Source organism: Camelus dromedarius, chromosome 11 (genome assembly GCF_036321535.1).
Source record: "Camelus dromedarius isolate mCamDro1 chromosome 11, mCamDro1.pat, whole genome shotgun sequence".
Classification (NCBI taxonomy): Eukaryota; Metazoa; Chordata; class Mammalia; order Artiodactyla; family Camelidae; genus Camelus; species Camelus dromedarius.
This window is the reverse complement of record NC_087446.1, coordinates 39,555,825-39,581,030: the sequence shown is the minus strand read 5'-3', so window position 1 is coordinate 39,581,030 and position 25,206 is coordinate 39,555,825. Positions and strand designations below refer to the sequence as shown.

General features: G+C 37.5%; 1 protein-coding gene across 5 annotated transcripts in view; it reads right to left on the bottom strand.

Annotated features, from left to right (window-relative positions):
• RIC8B (RIC8 guanine nucleotide exchange factor B) overlaps window positions 1-25,206 on the bottom strand; it is a 97,526-nt gene that overhangs the window by 2,829 nt on the left and 69,491 nt on the right. The window contains exons 8-12 of one of the 5 annotated variants that reach the window (XR_838418.3): window positions 22,468-22,612; window positions 12,594-12,713; window positions 9,595-9,678; window positions 5,327-5,465; window positions 4,501-4,677 (exon numbers count right to left, since the gene is read on the bottom strand). Coding sequence is in view for 2 of the 5 variants with exons in the window: in XM_010996459.3 (XP_010994761.1) it covers window positions 12,594-12,713; window positions 22,468-22,612 (265 nt within the window). In the remaining 3 variants the exon portion in view is untranslated. Of the gene's footprint in view, window positions 1-4,500; window positions 4,678-5,326; window positions 9,679-12,593; window positions 12,714-22,467; window positions 22,613-25,206 lie in introns of all 5 variants that reach the window. The other 4 variants (XR_010383200.1, XR_838419.3, XM_010996459.3 and 1 more) reach the window with 4 other exon arrangements.

The following is a 25,206-nucleotide window of genomic DNA, read 5'->3' as shown; positions in this document are numbered from 1 at the left end:
AGGTCACATATCTAGTGGCAGAGTTGGAGCTGGGACATAGGTCTCTGAATCCCAGTCCAGTGCTCTTTGCAGTACATACATCTGGACTAACTGCTCTAACTGCATTGAAGCGACACACTCTTTGAGTTCAGCTGTTTAATGTCTGTTCAGTAACTATGTGCCAGGAACTATGTCATATACTGGGAAGAAAAGGAAGGCACAGCTGCTGCCCTTGAGTAGTGAGTGAAACATACACATGAAAATAACTTAGAACATAATGGGGTAAATGTGTTAACAGAACCTGAACAAAAGAAACGGCAGCTCCTGAGATGAAGCACTGACCAGACTGCCTCGGGAAGGTGGGGAAAGTACCTCCCGATGCGGTGTCCTGTGCCAGGCAAAGAAGGCACAGCCCCAACTCTTTAGGCAAAGGAGACTGTGTGAAGGGCTCTGCTGGGGTCCCATCTACTTGTGTGATTTTTGTAGACATTTTTGGATTGTGCCAATTTCTTTCTCTGCTCATATGAAGCTGGGAAAGGGGACCCAGTGTTTGGGGAGTGGTGAGGGTCAATGAAGGAGCAGCAGCAGGTCAGGCTGCAAGGGGAGTTTGGCATCTAGTAGTCAGAATGCCAAAGTAAGAAGGCTGGGTCTTAGCCTCTAATGAATGCCTGATCAGGTGTGTTTTATAGGGAGGTATCTCTGGCAGCAGTGCCAAAGACAGGCTAGAATAGGGGGAAACTGCGGCCAAGAGACAAGTCATGAGGATGTCATTGTAACAATGTGTAAGAGGAGACAGCTGACGTATGGCTGTGATTGTGGGAATATAAAGGCATCACTTCCAAGGTAGATCCATGATCCGCTGGAAGGGCAGGCGTTGGTGAAGGAGAGTGAGGAGTGCCGCTGTGGCTCCCCGCTCAGGTGACCATGTAGATGGTGATCCAGTTACTGGAGCAAGAGCACAACAGATGGAGAAGATTGGGTGGGGAGATGCTGACACTTTTCAGGACATGAAGAGCTCTGCAGGACAACTAGGTAAAAATGTTTAGTGGAGCTAGAAACAATCTGCTTCCATTGAAACTTCTCTCTAGCACTGATCTATGCCATGTATCTGTATTTCAGTAAGTTTCCTTGTTGTGACTGTGTTGGAGGACTCTGTGATATTGGACACTGTTTACTAATAATTGATACAAAAGGAGAGGGGACCACCTTCTGGGATGAAACATTAAGGGATCAGAAAGTTCAAAGGTCTGAAGGGGTTGGTGGACTGAGGGTATAATAAGGTGGGGTAGGGTGCAAGGTAGGGGTAGGCTGAAGTAGGATCAGCAAATGGGACTACAGGAATTCTACCAAGAGAGTGATGAACTGCTGGGTGGACATGCCGTCACTCCCAAAACTCTTGCATATCCTTGCTAATAGGATGATACTGAGGCTAGCTCCCAGCTTAACAAAATAACTAGTAATTTCTCATCCGAACCCAGGAGGAATATTTTAAATCCTATGTGTTCGCTTTACCCCTACTCCCTAATCCAATTTTACAATTGAAATGAGAAGATTATAAAAGTTTAAAGGCCAAATTACGGGAATTCAGAATAAAGGGTCCCCTATTTTAATTCTCACTGGTGAATTATTCTTCTCAAGCCTTTATTTTTGGGTCTTTTCTATCACCCCTCTACTAATATAGAAGCTCCTCTGAGGATATGAATTATTTTCTTTTCCACATGACTCCATGCGTTGCCTGGTCTTACTGACATTTCTGTAGGAGAGGTGTCAATGATAACTGGCCACATAATCATGCATTTGTGCAGATAAATTAAGGCAGCAATGTCATACATCTGGAGTTGGGAAGTCTGAAGTCCTGACTCTTCCACTTACCAGTTGTGTGATCTTGGGCAAGTCTCTGAGTCTCAGTTTCCCCATCTGTGAAATGGGGATAATGATAATACTAGCTCTACCTACTACCTAGTGATGACTTAAGGAATAATAGTACTAGCACTGGTAGTAGTAGTAATAATAACAATGATGTAGATAAAAGAGTTCTCTGAACCATAAAGGAGTCCTAAATATTAGTTATTATAATTGTGGTGTAGTGAAAGGCACATATAGGTTTGGAATCAGACGGACTTAGGTTCTAATCTGGATCCACCACTAACTAGCAGTAAGACCTTGAACTCTTTGGCTTCAATTTCCTTATCTAGAGAACTGCAATAGGAATACCCACTTCACTGAGTTGTCATGAGAGTGAAAGTTCATTATACATATAAAGTGCATAGTGCAATGGCTGGAATGTAGTTGGAACCCACAAGTTTGAATTTCCTGTCCTTTATGTGCTTATGAAAGGAAGATTTCCCCAAGAAGGCACTCTTCAGGAATAGGTGAGGGTAGAATATGCAGAAGCAAATAAAAGACATGGTCCCTGTCCTCAAGAAGCTTTTAGTCAGTTCAGAAGGTAAAACACACACACATTAAACAATATTAAAAGAATTACAGAACAGCAGATCAACAAGCTTGAGATGATTAACAGGCAGAGCCCTGCTTTCCCTAGCTTGACAGTTCATCAATATACCCTTACTGAATTTGAAATTTGTTTAAAGGAGATTTCTCATCCTGTCTGGGATTAGGAGAGAGGATCACTTACAGATATGTGACCATTTTTTCTTACGGACCCCAGGCTTACTTTTCAAACCCCCATCTTAACGATTCTGATCTTCCTATCTTATAACTAACAGCCCACAAATACCAAAATGAAGTCTTTGATATAGAGACTCACTCCTAAAAGGTCTGATAAATGACCTGGTTATACTAGACTGTTTCATTTAACAAGATTTGTTATATCTAGATCAGCAAGATGTGGACAGAGAATAGGAAGCATTAATGAATACCACAGAACTGATACTCCACCAGTCATATGGGCTATGTACATGTGGGAGGGACACAGAGGAGATGGGGATGCTGACCACAGGCTCCTGGCAGGAGATGGATTCAGGGCCAGCCTGTAATGGCAGTGATGGACATGGATTCATGGGCAGAAAGGCATCCCAGAAGCAGAAGATTAGTCAAGCAAAGGCACAGAAGCAAGAGTTAGTTTTGTGCAGGGATTGGCAAGCAGGCTGGCGTGGCTGAGGTAAAGGAAAAAGAAAGCTCAAAACAGATACGGGGTACAAAAGAGGATTTGGATGGAGCATTTGAAATCCTAGGCTGACAAGTCTCGATTATAGTACAGAGGTATTTTTTGTCTCCTATTTCAAGGATCCATGTAAGAATGTATTTATTAAAAATGATTCTCATTACAAAGGTTGAAAGCTATGAAAAAACATTGCTCTGGCATATTAATAAGAAAATGTTTTATGCTTTATTTGTTTCCATATCCCTATGTGTCTAGCACAGTGCCTTGCAGATAGGAGATCCTCAATAAGTGTTTATGAATTAAATATAGTTGCAGTTGATCTTATCTTACACTTTGACAGAAAGAAAAGGTATGGTGTTTTATGGGACTCCTAATAAACAAACCCTGACCAAGAGAAAAGCTAGATCTTTGGATGGAAGACTCATTTTCATCACCAAGATTTACAGTTAAGAAAGGTATTAGCATTCTGCATAATGCTTTCCAGGGATTTCTCGTTCTCTACTGGACTGTAAGCAACTTGAGGGCAGGGTCCATGTCTTATCTGGCTGTGATGTGCAGTATCTGGTACAGGATGGGCACATAGAAGGTTCTCAGTAAATGTTTATTGAAGGAATATAATACATGGGTCATAGCATAAATGGACAGTGAGTGGTAGAGAACCATTTGTCAGTAATTATTCTCATATTATTTTAACTGCAATTATGTCCCCAATAAGTCAATTTCACCAGACATTCTAATAGTCCAGAAGTCAAGGCCCCCTTTGTACTGTACAACCTGGAATTCCCAACCACTAATTGGTGTAGACTTGGCTTCTTACATATGGGGCACCAGTAGATTTAGATTCTAGTCTCAGATCTTCCACTAACTTGTGGGGTGTCCTTGGGCAAGTCATTTCCTTCTCTGGGCTTGAGTCTCCCATTTATAAAATGAAGGGGTTGGACAAGATGATCCCTAAGATTCTATTCTAAGAGTCTACTATTAGACTACTAAATAATTTTGATCTACTTAAAAAGCTGCTAAGTTTTTAAGGCACTAAACTCCATACTGCTAAGCCTTTGTTTCTAATCAAGATATGTTAAACTTAAGAGTCAAACACAGCATATACCTGTCACTGTCATACACCATGACCAAATTCTTTCTGCAAAACTATGAGCAAATGATTAGAATGATTCCAAAAGTAGATCAAAGCAATGTCAAGGAAGGATCTAAATTCAATCATGGCCCTCAATATACTGGCCACTTCATGAAGAGTTACTGGTCCTAAATTATGAAGGTCCCATCTAAAAAGGATGGCTAGGTGTCAGATATATGTAGATAATGGTTAAACGGAGATACTGTATATTGAAATGTGCATCAGGATTAAGATATTCACATAGCAACAACTCCTTCATACTTACCTTCAATGCTATACACAGGCCTTAACACAAGTTAAGACTGCCCTCGTTATCATCAAAAAGTACAGTGATGTCTACTGGATAAAGAGCCCATTCTAGGCACTGTGACAGTATCATGGCGGGCTTCTCATCTGATCAGGCATCTGGCCAGGGAAGAGATAAGCCTCCAAGAATGTTCAACTGGAACGAAACATCATTTAGAAATTTGATCTTACTAAACGATAAGGAACCATAATCTATAAGGGCATGGCCAGGCACGAGGACACAGATAAAGCACGTCCAAGAAAGGAAACCTTATTTTGCCCCAGCCTAACCCTTGGGACTGCTAACGGAAACCAAAAAATACTTTCTTAAAGATTTAGGGGTGGGAGATTATGGGATTTATACCATATTTAAAATTTTATGGTCTGTTTTCTTTTTTCCCCAGATAGAGTTAAACATTTTCCTGAGCCACCATTTCCCTGTAAATACGGTCCTCTGGGAAGCCTGGGCTTATATAGCCTCTCAGAACCTCAGAGAAGGTTCCACTTTTTAGGCTTCTAGTTCCTATGTGAATCTTTCCCCCAGAAATGACAGTGCAATATTGGGGCTCAGATACTAAGATACCCAATCGCACATTACAGAATAGGCCAGATGTGTATGTGTATAAAACACCTTACTTGACCTGGAAACAAGAGAATACTCTTGCCCACAGCACATGTTTTTGTGCAGTACAAACAAAGCATTCAATTCAAGTGTACTTGTTGAAGAACAGGACATAATTAAGCAGTTGGTAAAATGCATTCTTGTTTCCCACTTGCAGATCTCCCAAGAGTCCCTTCGAATTTACCTATACGAGTTTCAGCTTCCCGCTTGCCACTTAGCTTGATAACGACTCAAAAATCATTCCCTTGTTTTCAAGGGCTCTTCTTTCTTGTCTGCTCTGTGTACTACAGGGCAGTATTGACACATGGAATTAATGACAGGGTCTGTAATGAAACAACAATCATGCAAACACCAGTCTGCTCTTTTAATAAAACAGCATGTTAGAGACCTATTCACCTCCCTCTAATTGAGTACTGCATAATAGTTCCGATCCTTTTATGTAACATATTTTGTTCTATGATTAGAAAAGAAGAAAAGGAGGGAACCTATGAGGCACTGCTTCCTTCAGTCACCCCCTGATTAATTCTCTGTTTTTAATGAGGGTGGTTGCTATTTAGGCAGGTTCTGTTACATACTTGTTTTGTTGACTTCTGTACAATGTATAACAAAACCCAAGATGGATAATTGGGAACCATTTCTTTGGCACAGGGATTCCTGTTCTTGATGTAAGGTTGGCTTGGAAAAAAAGAACCCTGACATTTTAAATTAGCCATTTCATATTTAATTCCCTTTCACATTTGAAAGACAGGATGAAAAATTAGTATATAAATAAAGCGTTTTAATTAACAGAGCTTTTCCAAAAATGTCTGCTATAATGGAGCCTGTTATAGCCTGGAGAATGAAGCTCTGTAATCTGCTATAATTCCAAGTCTGAGAGTGCATCTTACTTATATGAAGATTTCAGCATCACTGGAATAGTCCATACTCCACTGAATACAGTGGATTTCCCAATAACCTGTGATATTCTTAAGTGTTTTTAACCCTTTTTTCTCACAGAAATTACTACAACCTTTGGCATTGGTTAACATGTTTAGTTACATAATATGAAAGAGTGTCCTTTGCTGATCCTTCATCTTTCATATAATGGCTTCTTAGTGCTAATTGATTTTTACTGATCTTTCAAATAAGTCTCTAACCCAGTGGGGAGGAGAGGTGTGTGGCAGCTTTTCCATAGCAAATTCAAGGTCTTCAAGCTGCATCTTTCAAAAATGATTATGAGATCCCTCCCTCAGCCTCATCATTGTGCTTTGGGGTTGGGCACAATTGGGGAGGAAGAATATATAACATAACAATATCATTCCCAAGACAAATGGATATGACATGTTGTCCACACCGTGTCCTTCCACTTTGGGAGTGGCCTAAACAATCCTATAAGGAATCCTTTTAGAATACCTATAATCATTCTCTTTTCAAAATAATTAAAAGACTTTATGTTAACAGAGAATCATAGCAATTTTACTGGTTTTCTTCATAGGAAGCTGTTTTTGTTTGTTTTTGAGACAAGCTATTTAGCACCTGACATGATATTTGAGAAGGGATCAACTATGGAATGAAAAAGCAGGAATGATTGTCCTCCAAATCTTAATTTTCCTCTCAGGGAAATATGCTATCTTTGTGCTTTGCATTTATTTAAAATTTTGAGCATCTTATTAAAAATCACGCTGATAAATTTGAGAGCTATTAGTAATTTTTCAAAATAACGTAAGATCTGGAATCTGAAGACTAAGAACTGAATCTCGGCTATGTCATTAACCAGATGCCTGATCTTGGTTCAGTCAATCACTGTTCCCATTTACTCTTTAGTAGAATATCCCTTGCCTAATCTAATTCATAGGGCTGTTTTAACAATCAGTGGAGAAATATATATTGAAGTACTGTTTAAACTTTAAAGCACTATATAAATACTAGCCTTTTATTATTCTCATTTCTGTTAGAAGATCACATGCAAAGCTTCTAAAAATTTGCTACCTACATCACATACAGTTTGGATAAGAAAATATAGAGAAAAAGGTTAGATATAGTGCTAAAAAAAATAAAATTCAGTTTTATCCTTAAGGGAAGGTGTTATTTTTTTGTAATTTCTCTATAGAACTTTTCTGTCCTGTTGTCCAAAATTGGCAGGCTGACCTCTTAATATTCATTTTGCTAACTGACACTAAGTAAAATAGAAATGGAAGTTCTTCCATGCTCTTCCCAGTTAGAAAGACTTAAAAGTTAGAGGAAGGTGACTGAGAGCATAGAGTCAGTGGAGATTATTCTTATTTGATGTCTGTCTAACAGACAGAAGTCATTTCAGCTAGTGCTTAAACCAAGAGTTCATAGTAGTCATTCCTACTACAGAGTTAAAGGACAATGACTACTAGTAGGCAGTCCAAAGGTCATATGACATCCTACTTAGAGGTGTCTCGCTAGTGGAAGGGCCCTCTATAACCTGAAGATACACAATACTAAGTTTCTCAAAATAATTCACCCCTACCACTTCAAGGGTATTTTAGTTTAACTGGATCCAAGATCCCTTAATTGCACTTCCAAGCAACCATGCAGTGCATTTTAATGACATAGAACAACACTAACAGAAATATGATGTAAGCTATTTGTAATCTTAAAATGTTCTAGTAGCCACATTGAAAAAGATAAAATTAATTTTAATATAATCTGTTTAACCCAATATATTAAATATTATTTCAACATAAAATCCATATTAAACAACTGAGATATTTTACATTCTCTTTTTGTACTGAATCTTTTAAAGTCTAAGTACTTAACAGTTACAGGATATCCCAATTCAGACTACCCCCATTTCAAGTGTTCAGTAGGCATATATGGCTAGTGGTTACCATACTGGACAGTGTGGATCTAAAGGATTTTCTGATGTAAACAATTTTAAGATCTTTACATTTTCGTACCTATAATGTATCTCACAATACTGTAAAAATTGGATCTATTTCTGAAATGTATCTGAAAAACATTTCTTTGACTAACTAATCATAAAGGTTGGTATAATCAAAAGTTATTTTTGTAAGCGGAGTAAAGTAATTTAGTTATAAGGAAAAAATTATATAATTATGACTTTCAGTCATAAATTACCTGTCCCAACTTTAATAAGTTCAAAAATCATCTTTAGATTAAAGGGGAACTATTCCTGTATTTGGTACTTGCATTTATTAAGAAAGCCATGTCCCAAATACTACACAATGGCTGGCAAAAAAAAAAAAAAAAGAATATATATATATATATATATGTATATGTATATATATAGGATAAGGAGTAGATAAAAGGAAGCAATGGAAAACAATTATCTATATAAATGTAAATTTTAGAAGATTTTGGTAGTAGAATATATAAGCAAAAAGGCAATGCACCTTGTTAAACTGTGATGGGGTAAGGGTAGGGTAGAAGATTAATTAGTCCTGGTCCTAATTAAGAAAGTAAAGGGGATTAGAAAGGCAAAACAAAACTGAAACTTGAAATATTATTTCCCTTGGTTAGTTTAGGCTTAAGCCAATCAATTGTCTCTCCCCTTCTGTGGAGGAGGCTGCATTATTACATGTCAGTTGTGTGCTGTAGCTAAGGTGAATGCAATTGTATTAGCCACACTGGACTTGCTTAACCACACACAATACACAATCCTCATTCTAATCTCCTGCTTAAGTTGCAGTGGCTTATTTTCCAATTCAGAAAAGGAAAGGGGAGATGGAGAGGCAGGCAAATTTCATCCCCTTTTCCACCTGTTTTCATATTAAAAATGTCAAATGAAGCTTTCTATAATCTCATGCTTCAGGGCTTAATGCTTATGTCTGATAAATATTATAATTATTTCTATATTAAAGGAATTATGTACCCCAGTATTTAAATTAGCCAGTCATGGGCCAAAGTATCTTATGGAATGCCTTTCCAGATCTGAATTTCATGATATCTGGCCAAGAAATGGAACTGACAGGAATATACTTTAAAGTCTTTAAACCATGTAGGCTATTTTATTGAGCAAAAAATTAACCAATTTGGGAAATCAACCGTGTTCATTATTTCATTATCACATGCTGGGGAAACCATAGGGTACAAGGCACTGTACTAGCTAGACATGATGGGATTTATAGGGTTCAGGTTATTCTCAGACTCTTAAGACCTCCAGGTCCACTGCCAATTCCCTTACCTACATCTGTCACAAATACAATCCTTATACTAAAAAAAAAAGAAATCACTTGGAATACTACTGTCAGTTAGTAGTCAATGGAAAAAAAATACCTGAGCACTAATCTATCTAGTGTCCTTGGAAATTTAGCTGAGATAAAGCTGCTCAAGTGGTGAGCAACTTGAGGCAGTGGCTATGTCTAGCATGGAGGCAACATCGAAATGTAATTTTAATCTTTGCACTGATGGTTTTACAGTTTTGGTGGTAAATAACATCTGTACCCTACACCAGGCTCAGTAACAGTACTTGGCATGACCAACCTTAGTCATCACTTTGGTAAATGCTTTGGCACGGGCCACTGTTGCTAACCACCATCCTGGTGCAGGTCCTTCACATCTGCTCTCCTACGGATGGAAAAAAGGAAGTGTCTAGCGTCCATTCATTGGCCACATCACCTCCAATGCTATCCTTTACTTGCATGCCTTTCAATTCAGGCCCAGGAGAAAATGATTTCATTTTTAGAAAAGAAAGTTAATCAGACAAAGCTACAAGCTACAGTACTCTCTTAGCACAGTAAGACCTGGTGGGATGCAGAACATCCTTAGAGTGACAGTTGAGGGAACTAATCAATAACACATTGCTGAAGAGGATGATTAGGAAGTGTTCTCACAAACACTGACTCTAACAGACAGACACAGTAGCACAGTGGACAGAGCAAAGGTCTTGAGTTCTAGAAAATGAAGTTCTTAGTCTCACTTTAGCTAGAAAGACAGTAATTGTGAAAGTGTTTGTAAACTGTGAAGGGAAATGGATTTTCACCAGTCATTAGCTTGGAAATGTTTGGGGCAATTCTTTGGGCCTTGTTTCCTCCAATGATAAATCTAATAACATACTGATCAAATGATAAAATAACTTGAGCTCTTTGGAAGAAAGATGAAGTATGTGCATAACACAGATTTATCATATTAACAAGAGTAAATTTCCCTCTACCTGGAATGAATGGTCATTTCTCCATTTGTCAATTCAGTACCTCTTAAACTTCATGGATCAGCAATGAATGCTACCTTCCCTGTGAAACAGTCCCTGATTCATCCCGACAGAATGAACTGCTCCTTTTCCTGGGTGCGCACAGTTCAACAAAGACCTTATTTTGTCATTACTTCCTTCTACCTTGTATTCAGTAATAGATTACAGCCATATCCTGCGCTAAAATGTGACTTTTCCAAAGGCAGAGGCTGTCACATTCACTTCTGAATCTCCCTCATCTTCCTAGCACAGTGCCTTGCACAGAGTTGCTGCTTAAAAATGTTCCCTGAATTGTACTAAATTTAGTCTACTTTGGCTTTATGGCATCTTTTTTTTTAACCTCAAAAAAAAAAAAAAAACAAACAAACAAAACCCAAAACAACAGTGAAGAGAGAGAAGAATCTTAAGACAAACACATGAGACACATAAAGAATGGCTTCATTCTTTGCATTCCTGCTTTGGAATGCCCACTGCTGATCTCCATACAGTTTTGTCATTGATTGTTATTAGTCAGAGCGAGTGTTAGAAAGCACACAAAGGCGAACAATGTAAAAAACCCACTACGCATCATGAAAAAAGTCTCTTTGATTTAAGACTATTCTCACAGTTGCCTTTAGCTTCAACTTTCATGGTGAAACTGGTACTATCAAAGCCAACACAAGCCATATTTGCTTTGCATTATATATGTGAAAGTCAGTACCACCTTCAGATTGAGTCGTGGGCACAGGCTGGGTGTTTACTCATCCAGGGTTTATGGGCCAGCTGGATAGCATCTATGTTGTCTTTTAAGAATTCATATTATTGAAATGAAATTTATGAAAATGAAATTTATGCAACCCAACTGGTTCATTGTCTTCACACTAATAGATGCTCCACTTAGGTCCTTGTTAACATTTCCCACCCTAGCTTCTACCAGATGGACTCTGTTTGTTCTCATCCTAACTGCTGTACTTACACCACTGTGTTTCATTAGCCATATCAGGTCCTTTTGGAAGTACAAATCTTATTTTTATATATTCATTCAGAACTTGTTATTCTGCCTCCTACAGGTCAGCCTGTATATAACAAGTAACAATGTCTTTTGAAGATTGTGAGCATAGTTGGCTAGCTGTAAATTCTAATATTCTTGGGAAAAGGATGAAAATTCAAAAGGACTAGCTGGAAGTCAGCTAAATTCTAGTCATACTAGCTTTGTAGATAATGAAGCTACTTACTTCTACATAACTTTACCACTTTGCCAGCATCATTTGAAAACTTAGATTTTGTAGAGTGTCTAAATACCCTAACTTGTCACACTCCCATGTCAGCCTCTTCTTGTTTTTGAACATTTCTACTCTAAGCTTCCTGCTGTACTCTTGGCCTGTGCTTGTTGCTTTATACACCTTTCCCTTTAATGGTTGGCATTCTGACTTTCCCATTCCCATTGCTACTTCTCTTGACTGAGGGACACTAGCCTTTTCATAGCTGTTGTGAAAAAGGAGATGACCAGAAGAAATTCACCTATTTGGTGGCAGCTGCCACCAACACACAGAAGCATTCACTCAAGATGGCTTAAAGGAGACAGTGACTCAATGTATGACTGGAAAATAGAGGAATTCAGGCAAGTGTGAAAGGAATTAATATTTTCTAATAACTCCTCCAAGATGACTGGTTGCTTATTAGTATGTATTTGACTTAATTATTTTCAAAACTGGCTATTTTCAGAGGAGGAGGAGGTGTGAAGCAAGAAGGGAAGGGAAAATTGTTTTTATAATCTCTAATTAATACAAGTGCTTGCTATCAAAAAAAACCCTTCATTTGAGCTATTCCTTTTCACTTTTTCCTACTGGGTGCATGACATTTTGGAATTCTTGGTTTCAGAAGCAACCCAAAAAAGATAGAATTGCAAACTTGCACATCAAAAATGAAGGAAAAAAAAAAAAAAGAACAAGAAAGCATCATGATTTGGAACAAAAACCAAAACAGACTAAAACAAAAAAAATACAAGAAGCAGCAAAATCACTGAACCTAATTCACAGCATCTTTTTGAAGACAGGGAGGTTAGTTGGTTAAATATCACAGTAGTTACTATCTTAGGTTTGAGAGTTTAAATGTTTAAGAATGCACATCCATAAGCGGCACATGTAGAAGAACCATGGTAGCCAAGAGAGATCTGAACTACTGCTGCCTGGGCCATCCTGTTCCAATCAACATGGATTTCCAGAGTTGCTGTTCTATGGTAACTCTCAGTGAGAGAGACAAAGAAATAGAACACTTTTAGAAACCAAGCAGAAAATGTATGGGAATACAATACCTGGAAAGTTTATCAAGCATGTTGACAAGTTTCATGGCTTCATATTCTTTTTGTTCTTCTGTCATTTCATCTATGGGGTTTGGCATTGGTTCCTCTAAATGACCAGTGATAAGATTAATGCTACAAAAAGAAAAAAAAGTTATGCTGTATGTTTTCAAATTATGCTCTTTCTATACTTTTCTGGTCCAAGTTGTAAGTTACAATAAGAAAGAGTATAATAGCCAAAAAATTGGCAATAGCAATTTTATGGTATAGAACTGCTATAGGTATTTTTTAAAAATTGACTTTTCCTACTAGTTTGCTTTGGGAAATGGGTGACAGCTAACTTGCCAACTTTTTTTTTTTTTTTTAAAGGCATGGCTGCTTTTTAAAAATAAGAAATTTGGTGCCGTTAGGATAAATATCTTTGGATGCACAGCTTAATTAATTATATAAGGGACAAATGATTTCAGAGAAGGAGAAATCTATTTTGTGATACAGCATAAAAACAAATATGTCAAAAAAAATTGGAAAAATGATGACAGAGAGGCTGGAATCTGAAAATGAAAGCATGCCAATTTATAATCTCAGGAAATTAGTCCGTTAGTGAGACCACAGAAGGCAATGAGTGTTTAAATAATAGAAGATAAAGCAGAAGAACAATTTTAGATTTGATCTAACCTAGATTAAAAAATGAATGAAATCTAGTCTACCAAGAGACAGGTATACCATCTGGCTTTCTGGAAACAGATTTAATAAAGTACTTAAAATTAATACATTCCATAAACTTTGTATGAAGTTCTAATATCAAACCAAGCTATCCTCTCAGATAAAAGCCACATTTTTTTTTTTGAAGAGGTGAAATAAAAGATAATTCTTTCAATGGCTGCTAAATATCTATAGTTTAAACAGCTTTCTAGGGAAGCAGACAAGAGGTTATAGCATTTTCTACCAGCCAAGTACAGACAGTATGTTTTTAATGATCAAATGAAATATCTCTGCAAACAGCAAATTGCCAATAAATTACTTTCTAGGGTCTACAAACACATACTTTCAGGGGCCAGGCCTTAAGGATAAGCAAGTGAGTGAACTGATCAAGTATAAATAATGTAGAGTGTGAGCACTGGGGTAAAATGGAGAACAGCACTAGCCTAAATGGGGGGAAAGAATCATGTGAGCCCAAACTAAGACACTGCAATCAATTAGATCCTCTGGTGGCTAGCTTGCCTGCCCTGCTTAAGACCTTTACTTGGACAAGTTAACTTTCTTTACTGAGCAGGGCTTCTCTTACTTGGAGCAAAGGCTAGGTCACTGGGTACTATTACCTGTTACTAAAAGATTTCTTTTTCTACATTCCTCAGTGGCTACCTGACACACAGATTCCTGTGGAAGGACTCAGTGCTCACCATCCTTAGGAACTGGATCTAAAACATGTTTTGCCATTCTTGCATAAGATCTTTGTCTAGAGCCATGGTTAAAAAACTTTTTTCCTTCAAAGCAAGGAACCCCGCACCCTTCTTATTTTAACAGATGAAATCTACACAGAAAGCTAATTTATGAAATAGACAAAAGTGGAACTGCCCAGGCAGAAGAGGCCAGGAGTGAGAGCCCAGAACCCTTCTGTTTGTCCGCACTCACTTGCTTCCTCTTAAGGTACCCCCTAAAAGGCACTTTCAGGAACTCTGGGGAAATAGTGTGAAAACCCACAGGCTTGTCAGTGATTCTGAGCCTTGGCTGTACATTCGAATCACTTGAGAAACTTGATAGTGAAGAGGCCTGGGTCTCACTGGATATCAACTATATCTGTTTTTGTTTTTTTTTTTTTAACCCCCCCAGGTGATTGTGATACACAATGAGGTTAAGAACCACTGGGCTACAGTACCTACTTGAGATACTCATTGTGTGCCACTAGCCCCTCTCCTTTTTTTTTTTTTTTTTTCAGGTGCTCATAAGAGAAGAGAAAAAGGCCTCTGAGTTAGTGACCATTAACAAAAACGCTAAATGGGGTCATCACATTTCCCAGAAGTCAAGAACAAAGAGGACCCAGACAAGGCTTCTGAGAACTACAGGGCTTTCAAGAAGTATCTAGATGCCATACTGAAAATTCAGTTCCACTATCCATCTGTTATTTGCTTAGGCATATAACAATGGTATATATTTTCACTGGTTTCTTTTCTGCTGCCTGCTAAATTAGAAAAACTAGTCTTATAAATAAGTAAAGGTGCTTATTATAGGCACATACCACTTCCCAAGCAGACAAAGGAAATAGGGCCTTAGAAGAAAGCATAAGGGAAGGTAGTAGATATGTTAACTATGTAGATTACGCTCATTTGTCCCTTGAGAGAAGGCTTCTCTCCTCAAGTTCAATGGAAGGGTGACTTAAAAAATCAGATCTACAGATAGTTTTAGAATATAATGACATTAGCACAAGCCATCATGTGCCTCAGGGGAAAAAATAAGTCTCAGGAGGACATACTGGTCAGCTTTGTGTATTGTGGATACAACAGCACACAAAGTCAGGACATGAATTCCTGGACTGGCACATCTGATTCTTTTCTTGGTTCTCTTAAGGGCTTAGTGGACATGATATCTCTTTTCCATAAGCTGACCTCAAGTTTTGCTGCTGCTAAAATGATTTAATGGCTTGCTCTGAAATTAGCTACTATAGTCACAAAATTCTTTGTTCACTGAGCATAAAAGTAGCAGCCAGAAATTCACTCTTACAGAGTAAGAACTTACCATCCTTTACCAATGCAGTAAAACATTCCAAATCCTCAAAGTCACTCCAAGGATTCAGGTTTCATTTTTTTCCTTTAAAGACACATTTTTTTTCTCCTGGTACTAGAAGAATGTAAACAATGCCACAGAAAACAAAAATTGGGACACTGGACTATGCCATTCTCTTACAGGTAAAATGCCAGTTGTGCTGGGGGCAGGAGGCAGGCTTGGATACTATCTCCCCTCATGCTCCCCACTTCAAACCAATCTCATGTAGTTTCCCTATCCAGAGGAAGAGAAAGCAAATAGTAGTCACCACCACAACAATGGAGTGAGGTTTCATAAAATAGATGAGTTTTTGGTTGGACAAACACTTGCCACCTTTATAACCTCAAACAGTACATTGTCTGAGTCTTAACTTTTCCAGGTTTCAGGATCTTAACACTGAAATTATGGGACCGGTTTTTTGTTCCAAGGCTCTGACTCCTAAGATGCTTTAAGTACACTAACTGGTGGATATTTTATTGGGTAATATTATATTTATCATAATTTTTCCCACCATGTCTCTGCTCCCCTCCTCCATCTTTGTAGCACTCTAATCCTGTGATTATGTGTCTTCCAGTTAGGTGACAAGAAGTATCTGAACTTGTATCTGTGTATATGTGTGATATTTCATTGAGAATTCTGTATTATATAAGGCCATTATATGAACTGACAGCAGCTATGGGCCTGGAGACAAAAGCATTAAGACATACTAAAAAGATATAAGTATATGAACATATGCATCAAAGCTGAATTATATTTCAAGACTTTTGTCTTCAAATTGTTGCCTTATTTGGCCAACATCAACAATACTATACTAGTTCACTTAACAAAAAAAAGCGATTAAATGTTCCCTGAGCTGTATGGAAGTTAACTTCTAGCTCTAAAAAATGCGGGTTACATTTTATTCAAAGCATTATGGTTAATAAAGAGGCTATAAGGTCAGATCCCTGCAGGGGCTAGGCAGATAAAATGAATGAAAAAATATGTTATCAGATCAAAGGTATGATCTGATATGCCTGATATGACAGGGACCACAGCCACTCAACTCCATCAATCAGCTGCCATGTGAGAATGCAGGCCTAATGTTATCAGAACTTCTGGTTTTTCAAAAGAAGTTAGAAATCCAAATTTTCATCTGAAATATCTGAATTCTTATTTTAAGAAGCACTATGTAAAACAAAAGAATAAAAACACAAAACCAAATAACCAATGCAACATCAGGCAAGTCAAGCAGAACTTACTTGTGGGCTAAATGTAGCCTATGGGGTGACAATCTAAGAAAGGGATCAGGATTTATGGGAAAAGACATTTGTGAGCCCAGACTGTCAGGGAAGAAGAGGGCAGGTGGGGTGGGAAAGGAGACATTATATGCAAATGAAATTAGAAATGCCTTTCCAGGAAAAACTCTCCATAGTATCTGCCGCCCACAAAACAATAAAAAGAACAGAGTGGATATTTACCATATCCTGTTTTTCTTGAACTCCATTCCCTGGCTCCCATTCCCCAACTACATGTATAGCTTGGTAAGGGCAAGGACCTCAGTTGTCTTGGTATCCTAATGCTGAGAAGGGGCTGACAAACTTATTTATTCAACAACTCAAAATATTATTCAACAAAAATTTACTGAGCGCCTACAGTATGCCACGCATTATTTTGGGGACATCTCAGTGAACAAAAAAATTTCTCTCATGGAGCTTTATCTTTTAGTGGGGAAAACAGACTAAATGAATAAGTAAATTATATGGTATGTTAGAAGGTGCTAAGTGCTATGAAGAAAAAAGAGCAATATAAGGAAAGAAGTGCAAGGTGGTGGGTGTAGGTAGGAATTGCAATTTTTAATAGGGGGCAGAATAGGCTTCACTAGGAAGATGGTGTTTGAGTAAAGACTTGAAGGAGGTGAGGGAGTGAGACACGCGGCTATTGATGGTCAATGCAAAGGCCTCAGAAAGAAGTGTGTCTGCAGCATGACAATGAAGAGCCCAGTGTGGTGATAGCACAGTGAAAAGGGGTGCAAGCACACCACTGCAGTGACTTTGGTTTTTAGCCATTGTAGAGTTTGGGCAGTGATAACGTCTGACTTACATTAACAAGAATTACGCTGGCTGCAGTGTTGGGAACAGACTGAAGACTCACAAAGGTAGAAGCAACAAGACCAGTTAGGAGGCTAATTTAAAATGATCCTGGAGGGAGATAAAGTTTTAGCTTGGACTGGAATAGTAGCAGTGATGGCAGTAAGGAATGACTGGATTCTGAATGTATTATGAAGGTAAAGCCAGAATTACCTGACAGATTTAATTGAATCAGAATGAACTGAATAGAACTTACAGCTTTTGGGGATATCAGGGTTTATAAAAATATTTTTTCTTTCCTTAATTTTCTGCTTTGGTTATATCAAAGAAAGATAACAGATGCTCCAAGAACAGGGAAACCATGTGAAGGGCAAACTCATCTCTCCCTTTGATTGGCTTGAAGAAGAATATATATAGCAGTTAAGACAAAAGCTTTGACTTCATACCTGTTAGGACGGCTATCCTATTGAAAAAAACAACACAGAAACTAATTAAGTATTGGCGAGGATGTGGAGAAATTAGTACGCTTATTATGCATGGCTGGTGGGAATATAAAATGGTATGGAGCACCTCAAAAAATTAAATATAGAACTGCCATATGATCCAGCAATTCCACTCTGGATATATACCCAAAAGAAGTTAAAGCAGGGACTTGAACAGATATCCTTACACTCATGTTCATATCAGCATTATCCACAACAGCCAAAAGGTGGAAACAACCCAAGTATCCACTGATGGATGAACGGATAAACAAAATGTAGTATATACATACAATGGAATGTTATTCAGCCTTAAAAAGGAAGGAGAATTTGACACATGCTATATAATATGGATGAATCTTAAAGACACTAGTCACAAAAGAACAAATGTTCTATATGATTTCACTTATATGAGGTCCTTAGATTCTACTTATATAAGGTTCCTAGTCAAACTCATATAAACAGAAAGTAGAATGGTAGTTACTAAGGGCTGTGGGGAGAGGCAATGGATAGAGTTTCTGTTGGGGAAGATGAAAAGTTATGGAGATGGATGGTGGTGATGGCTGCACAACGTTAATGTATATAAATTCCAAAAAAACACCAGCTCTGGAGTTAGGCCACCTGACCACTCATTAACTCACAGACATGTCCTGGAAACCACTGATCTTTAGTTTCCATACCTGTAAAATGGGGATAACCTTATCCCAAAGGTTTGCTGTGAAGATTAAATGAAATAATATCAGGAAAGTTCTTAGAACAGTACCTGACACCTATTAGGTACTCAGTAAACACATCAGCTATTATCATTAGCATTAAGTGAGCTACTTGCTAACAAATAAGTCAGAAGGCCTTTGATGATCCAGTGAGTTAATCTATTAAGTTAAATCATCACTATGGAGCTGCAGGGGCAGTCCTCATTAACAAAAGAAGACACACAACAACTAGGTGTTTTGTGGAGTTTGCTATGGTTAAATCCAGACATAAGACAGTTTGGAGACACCAGTTAATAATGGTGACTGAGGTGAAAATGTCTCAAGTAATTTGAGAGTTACCATACAAATGTAAGACTGATTCCACATTAAAGAAGTAGAGTAAGTTATGAAACAACATCCTACTCCAAGTATTTGCATCCTATTAGCAATGCGAAGAAACAGGGTAATGGGGTATAATTCTTTCACTTATTTTATCAAATAATAAGTGTCTATCATGTATCAGCCATACAAATAGACAAACTGAATACATATACATACACAAATACCAAGCTGCATGTAGGCAACTTAAAAAGCTCCAAATTATCTTTTTAAATTATAGTGCTTTATAATGCTTCCTGTGTTGGGCTGCTGGATTAGAGTAATATCCTTGATATAAAGAATATAGAAAATTATGGTTGTGAATCTATAGGAAATGAAGCCTAAAGCAAAGCTCAATACTGTAGTTCAGCTAACACACCTCTTGCTGGCCATTTACCCAAATTAAAATACCAAAGAACAATTAAAGAATTCAACTTTGAAAGTGTAAAACTAGTGTGACTTTGTAAATATCACAAAGGCTAGTTAACCAGTATACATAGCAGAAAGGGCAAAGATTTTACTTTCAAGTCTAGTCTTTAGAGGTCTGAATTTAGGTTGTGTTTCATTGCTTACAGTAAATAAATTCCAGTTCCTAGAAATGCTAGTTAAATCCTATTACACATAAATATATCACCACAGTCCAAACTAGGCAAAGAGAAAGATCTTCAAGTCCTAGTTTGTGGTTCATTTACTTCAAGAAGTATTAAAACCAAAGATATTTTTTCATTTGTATAGCCCTATCATATGGAGACAGTTATAATGGAACTTTACTTAAAGCAGCATGACAAAAGAAAAAGTCTTTTGTGCTGAAGAAACTATCTATACTGCTAAGAGATATATGTTCAAGAAGGAAACCATTCTTGTGCTTGCTTAGTTTAATGATTTTAATCTTTTGGGTGTGATTGTGAGCTAGTGTGGGGTGTTAAGAATATAAAGAGGTATCCTAGAATTCTGCCCTCCTTGGCCATCCCTTCCTTCTGCCCCTCCACAGCACAGCCCTTTAAAGATACTTTTTTTGACCCATCGACTCCTATATAGCATACCCTGCCTGAAAGCAACTGGTCTAAAATGAGCCAAACGTCATTAGATACACATCTTTCAACTGATGCTCTGAATGCTGTACCAATACCACCTATAAAGTCAAGGGGCCTCTATGCTCAGAGGCATAAAAGAAACAGGTATGAAAGTTAGAATTTAGAAATTTGGTTTCTTTCTGATACAGGACCAAAGCTTATCTGAAAACCTTAAATAAACACAGCTAGACATACACCAAAAACCTGTGTGGCGTGTAACTTGATTCTATGTGTGTATTTTGTCTAAGTGTGTTAGTTGTAGAAAGCCATTTCCAGTCCATTAAATACATTTATTTTGACACAAAAAAGACCGTTGTGATATTAACTGTCTCTCACAGCCTGAATGTATGCTCCATACAATTCTTAGTTTCAGATTCCACTAAAGGATTACAGGTTACCCTGGTGCATTAATCAGAATCCACTTGCATTTCTGACAATGCGATGAGGGCCAAGTGGATGAAGGATACTTTCTCTGCTTCTGCCAATACCAGCACTGTGAATAAATGCACCATAGAAAAGTAGACTGTGATCCTGGGAGTGCTGACTGGTGAAGAGTAATCAGCGGGTAGGGGAGTAAGAGATTCTTTCAGATGCTGACTTTCTAAGCTTGACTAGATTGGGAGGTTTTCATAACAATTTTCGTAACAGTTTTTAAGGAAGAAGTTCTTTGAGCTCTGTGGATCACTACACAAAGGACTGTCTTGCTTGCAAAGTGCTTTGTTCACCACTCCTTCCGTGGGACCATTTTAGTAAGTATTTTAAATGAACAAATGAAACATCCCACCACACTGTTTCACCTGAAAGAGGCAAGAAATAAACAGATGCAAATCTATCTGAAGGGGGAAGATGTGATGCTATATGAGAAAAACATACACATGTAATGAGCAATGTTTAAGAAACACAGCAAGATTTCACAATGGTGATTATTCTGGCCACAGTAACATACCATTCCTATGAATGGTACTGGCCAGATCCAAAGGCTGAAAAAGATTTCAACCAGGGATGTAAGGCCTAAGTATAGAAACTTTCTAAGACAGAGAGCCATGACAATAACAATATCAAACATCATGGTCCTTGATTTAAACAAACGGTACTCTATTGAAATCTAACATCATTTCCATGATGTAACACATTTCTGTTTCCCATGTTATTGGGAGAGACCCAGTGTTCTTATACTTTCTCTGAGCCCCTTCTTGCTATAGTAGCATTCTTGTGCTTGCTAGATATATGACCATCACTGTTATAGAAGTCATCTACCAAACAAAATCAACAATACACATTGAAATGCAATGGTATCAGCCATCCAAGAGTACTCAAGAGTTTTATACCTTAGTTGACTATGTCCACATACCCTAGGACACACTGAATGCTGAATGTAATTTCTACCTTCATTAAAAAATGAGGCTTTTCAAGTGGTGTATTTTAATGTCTCAAATAGATTTTCTTTTACCTTCTGACGACCCATTATTTTCATGTAAATAAGGCACAGTCTATATTTAAAGAAGGGCCTAATTTTGCAGATAATGATTTTCAGTCCCTGATCAACTACTACATAATTCATACCACCCTCTAGAAGACTGTCAGTAGAAAACATAGCATATATTAATATCATTATTGATAATGTCGTATGGGGCATCCTAACGTTCAGTAATGAAAACCAGAAAACTTGAGCTTAAATGACTCCTAATAAGTGAACACTATGAAATTTACCTGGGGTTGGAGTTGAGAGGGGGATGAAAGGATTGGAAGGGAAAAGAAGAGAGAGGCGGTTTGTTTTGGGATAAAAAACAATCAGTGTCTTTAATTTGTAAGCACTGACTCAGGGAAAACATGACAGAGTCTCCGGTTTGCCTATCCAGCATACTAATGCCTCCGTTAAAAGATGATTCCCTAAGTATTTGATTAAACCCTACCATAGAGCCAGACTTCTTCCCTTTTCCTGGTAATGTGCCTTTTGCTTTATTTTATTGACTCATAAGGGCTTTTATGCAAGAGGAAAGATCAGAATGTATGGAACCTACATTTAGATTTCTGAGAAAGATGGTAGCATCAAATAACCAACTTAAATACTTGGTCTTGGTTACACCTTATAAAATCTCAACCTATGAAAAGGAAAGCACAAAATAAGCAACAGTATCTTTTAAGTATATGACGGTAGATATCTAAGAACACTACCTCTTTTAATACTTAGGAGAGGATAATGAGCATGTTGAAAATATCATGCAGCAGAACATTTCCTGCAATTTATCCTTCCTCAATCACTTGAAGTCATTCTCTAAAGCACTGGCTGTGAAACTGCCTCTAAAAACACTATTAAAGAGAAGGCTTCCAAATCCACAAAAGAAAAGAAATACTTGGAAAATGAAAGACAAAGGAAGTGAAAGGCAAATAACCAACTCAAAGGCAGATATAGCTAGATAAAAAGAAATGTGATACTATACTTTGGTTTTGCATTTTTGTATTCTTCAGTGTCTGTGTCCTCATCCTCTGAGTACCAATTATCTCCTCGTCCTCCAGCCAAGAGGCCCCTGGCCGCCAACAGTCCTGCAGCATTCCCATAGCCGGTGTACTTCAGCAGGCTATCCACTGCAAAAACAGAATAGATTTTTAGACAGGAAACAGGAATCCTTGGGTGCTCACTATAATCACCAACTACACCAACACAGGGAGGTTGGAGATATATGCCACGGCAATAAATCTTAAAATTGAGAGGTTTTCAAAGTGTGGTAGTAGTAGTCTCTGAGGAGAGACTTTTTTTCAGGTATCAGAAATTCAAATGGAGCTGTTTCGAATATACTTTGTGACAGGAGTGGGGCCTTTGTGACCACAGGGCCACCCACGGGGTAAAGGGTGATGTTTTTAGTTTCTGATCTCAAATATTATTTCTTTATCCAGTTTCAGAGACATGATGACTAGAAAGTTAATAAAAGCCAGACTGGGATTTTAGCACTTAATGTAAAATCTTTCTTATTCCCTTTATAAGAATTGGAGGGAAGGAGTATAAGAAATAAGAAAACTTGAGGGTATTAGCAAATGGGATAGGCTAAGTTACTGCTTTTTCAAAGAAGTCAGCAACAATATGTAAGTACATGCTACCCATTGAGAAGGCAGGCCCAGGAGTTGCTGGATTTTAATAATGGTTATACCACTTACTAGCAAGTTGATCTTGGGTAAATTATTTTGCAGCTCTTTACTCCAACTGTCAAATCTGGAGAATTGGAATAACATCTACCTCACAGGTAAATACATGCAGAGTGCTTAGAAAAGTATCTGGTACAAAGTAAACACATGTTCTTTTTCCCTGGTAATATTAGGTAAAACGTAAAATGGCAATTTTAGGCTTATCTTAGTCAACAACGACTACAACCAAAAAAACCCAGTGAAGCGTTTGGGGCAGGTCCTCTATATTACTTGTCATCAGTTCATCAATGTAAGGGGAACCTTAAACTGTAGGAATTTCTTGATTTCTAAATACTTTAAAGGAAGGTACTAAGCAGTCACTAGCAGCTTTATTTAGAAACACTTTCTTTTCTTTAGGTACAGTTTCAAGGTGAACACGAGAACATTCAACCAAAAGATAAAAAATGGCAAAAGTTACTTAAGGCTTTCAAAAAAATATGTCATTCTAAAGACAACTGTAGGAAACAAAACAAAGCACTACATATCTTATCCACATATAAAGTCTTCCATAAAATCTACATCTGAAATACTACCATAATTCAGATAACTTACCTCAAAAAAGACAAAATAAAGCTGGAGAAGATTCAGAAGAGGGCGTTTAAAATGACCTTGGGGACCTGTAAGGGGCACTGGATAAGGAACTAGATGGGTAAGGAAAGGGGATACATACAATCAGTATGAAATCATGAAGGGCATGGATAGGATGTAGGGTGAATAGTCCAAGATAGAGCTCTTCATTAAATTTTCATATACTTGAACTGGAGGGTACTTCCCTTGACACTGAAAACAGGGAGTTTAGAGGCAAATAAAAGGAAGTCCTGCTTTCAAAAGATGCTGCAAACTGGTGAAATTCGTACAAGAGGAAATAAGGATTAATTATGTAAGTGGATTAAATAAAGTTTTACGCTAGTCACTTTCAACTATTTTCTGAGTTAAAACCTACTGGTAACTGTGGTCTCTTTGGTAATAATTCTCAGTGGGTACTGAGTAGAATGATTAGAATTTAATGAGGGGTCATGGTGGTATAATCTGAAAGCCCTCTGAATAAATCTGATATGCCCTCTCTTGCCATCAGTGCCTCCACAAGATGGAGTGATTTAGATAAATTAGTGGACTCTTAATGAGTTATTACGGGAAGTGACTATCCACTGTATACAGGTATTCTTAATATTCATGACCTTGATGACATGGTCAGATACAAAGTCACTGAGGCCGAAGGAGAACAGATCTTAACCCACATGATAATGATCCATTGTAAGTTTTTAAACAAGGTTTATTTTTAAACAAATAAGGATGTTTAGTGATTCTAGAAAAGAAATATTAACTGAAATTGTGAAAGTCCAATTTGAGATGATGTGAATAAATGGTTTAAATAAGTATACCTAAAAAATATAATAGCAACAGTAAAAAAAAAAAAAAAAAAAAAAAAAAGAAAAAGAAACAATGTAAATAACCACCTACAATGGCTAAAGATTAAAACAGTTTAAGAATGCAGAGTTTATGAAAGGCCAAAACAGATTAAAAAGAAGTCAGCAGAACACTAATTAACCTGCTTTCTTATGCAGAAAATCCTCCTGGAAGTTAATAATAGAAATACCTAGCATTTTTACGAAAATAATGTTTACTGCTCATTCACTGGGACAAACATTTTGTGCCAACTCTGTGTCAGTTTGAGTTTACAAAGACTATTTTAGATATACCTTGCCTTTAGAATATGTAGATGAGGCTATAGCCAATAGTTTAAAAATAAAATGAACTTTGCTTAATAAGATAAAATACTTAAAAATGGAGGTTGGGGAAGAGGAGACAAATGGCCTACAAAATCCTTACAGTGAGAGGCATTTTCTTTGTGAAGTTCTGACTGACATTATTTGGTGGAATGTTTCTAGTGACTTTTTAGTCTATTTTCAAATATACTATAAAACATCCTATTTGATATTGGGAAAGTATGAAAGGAAAATGGACTGAATTTGGATGTTAAGGTGAGCTGCTAAGGCAAA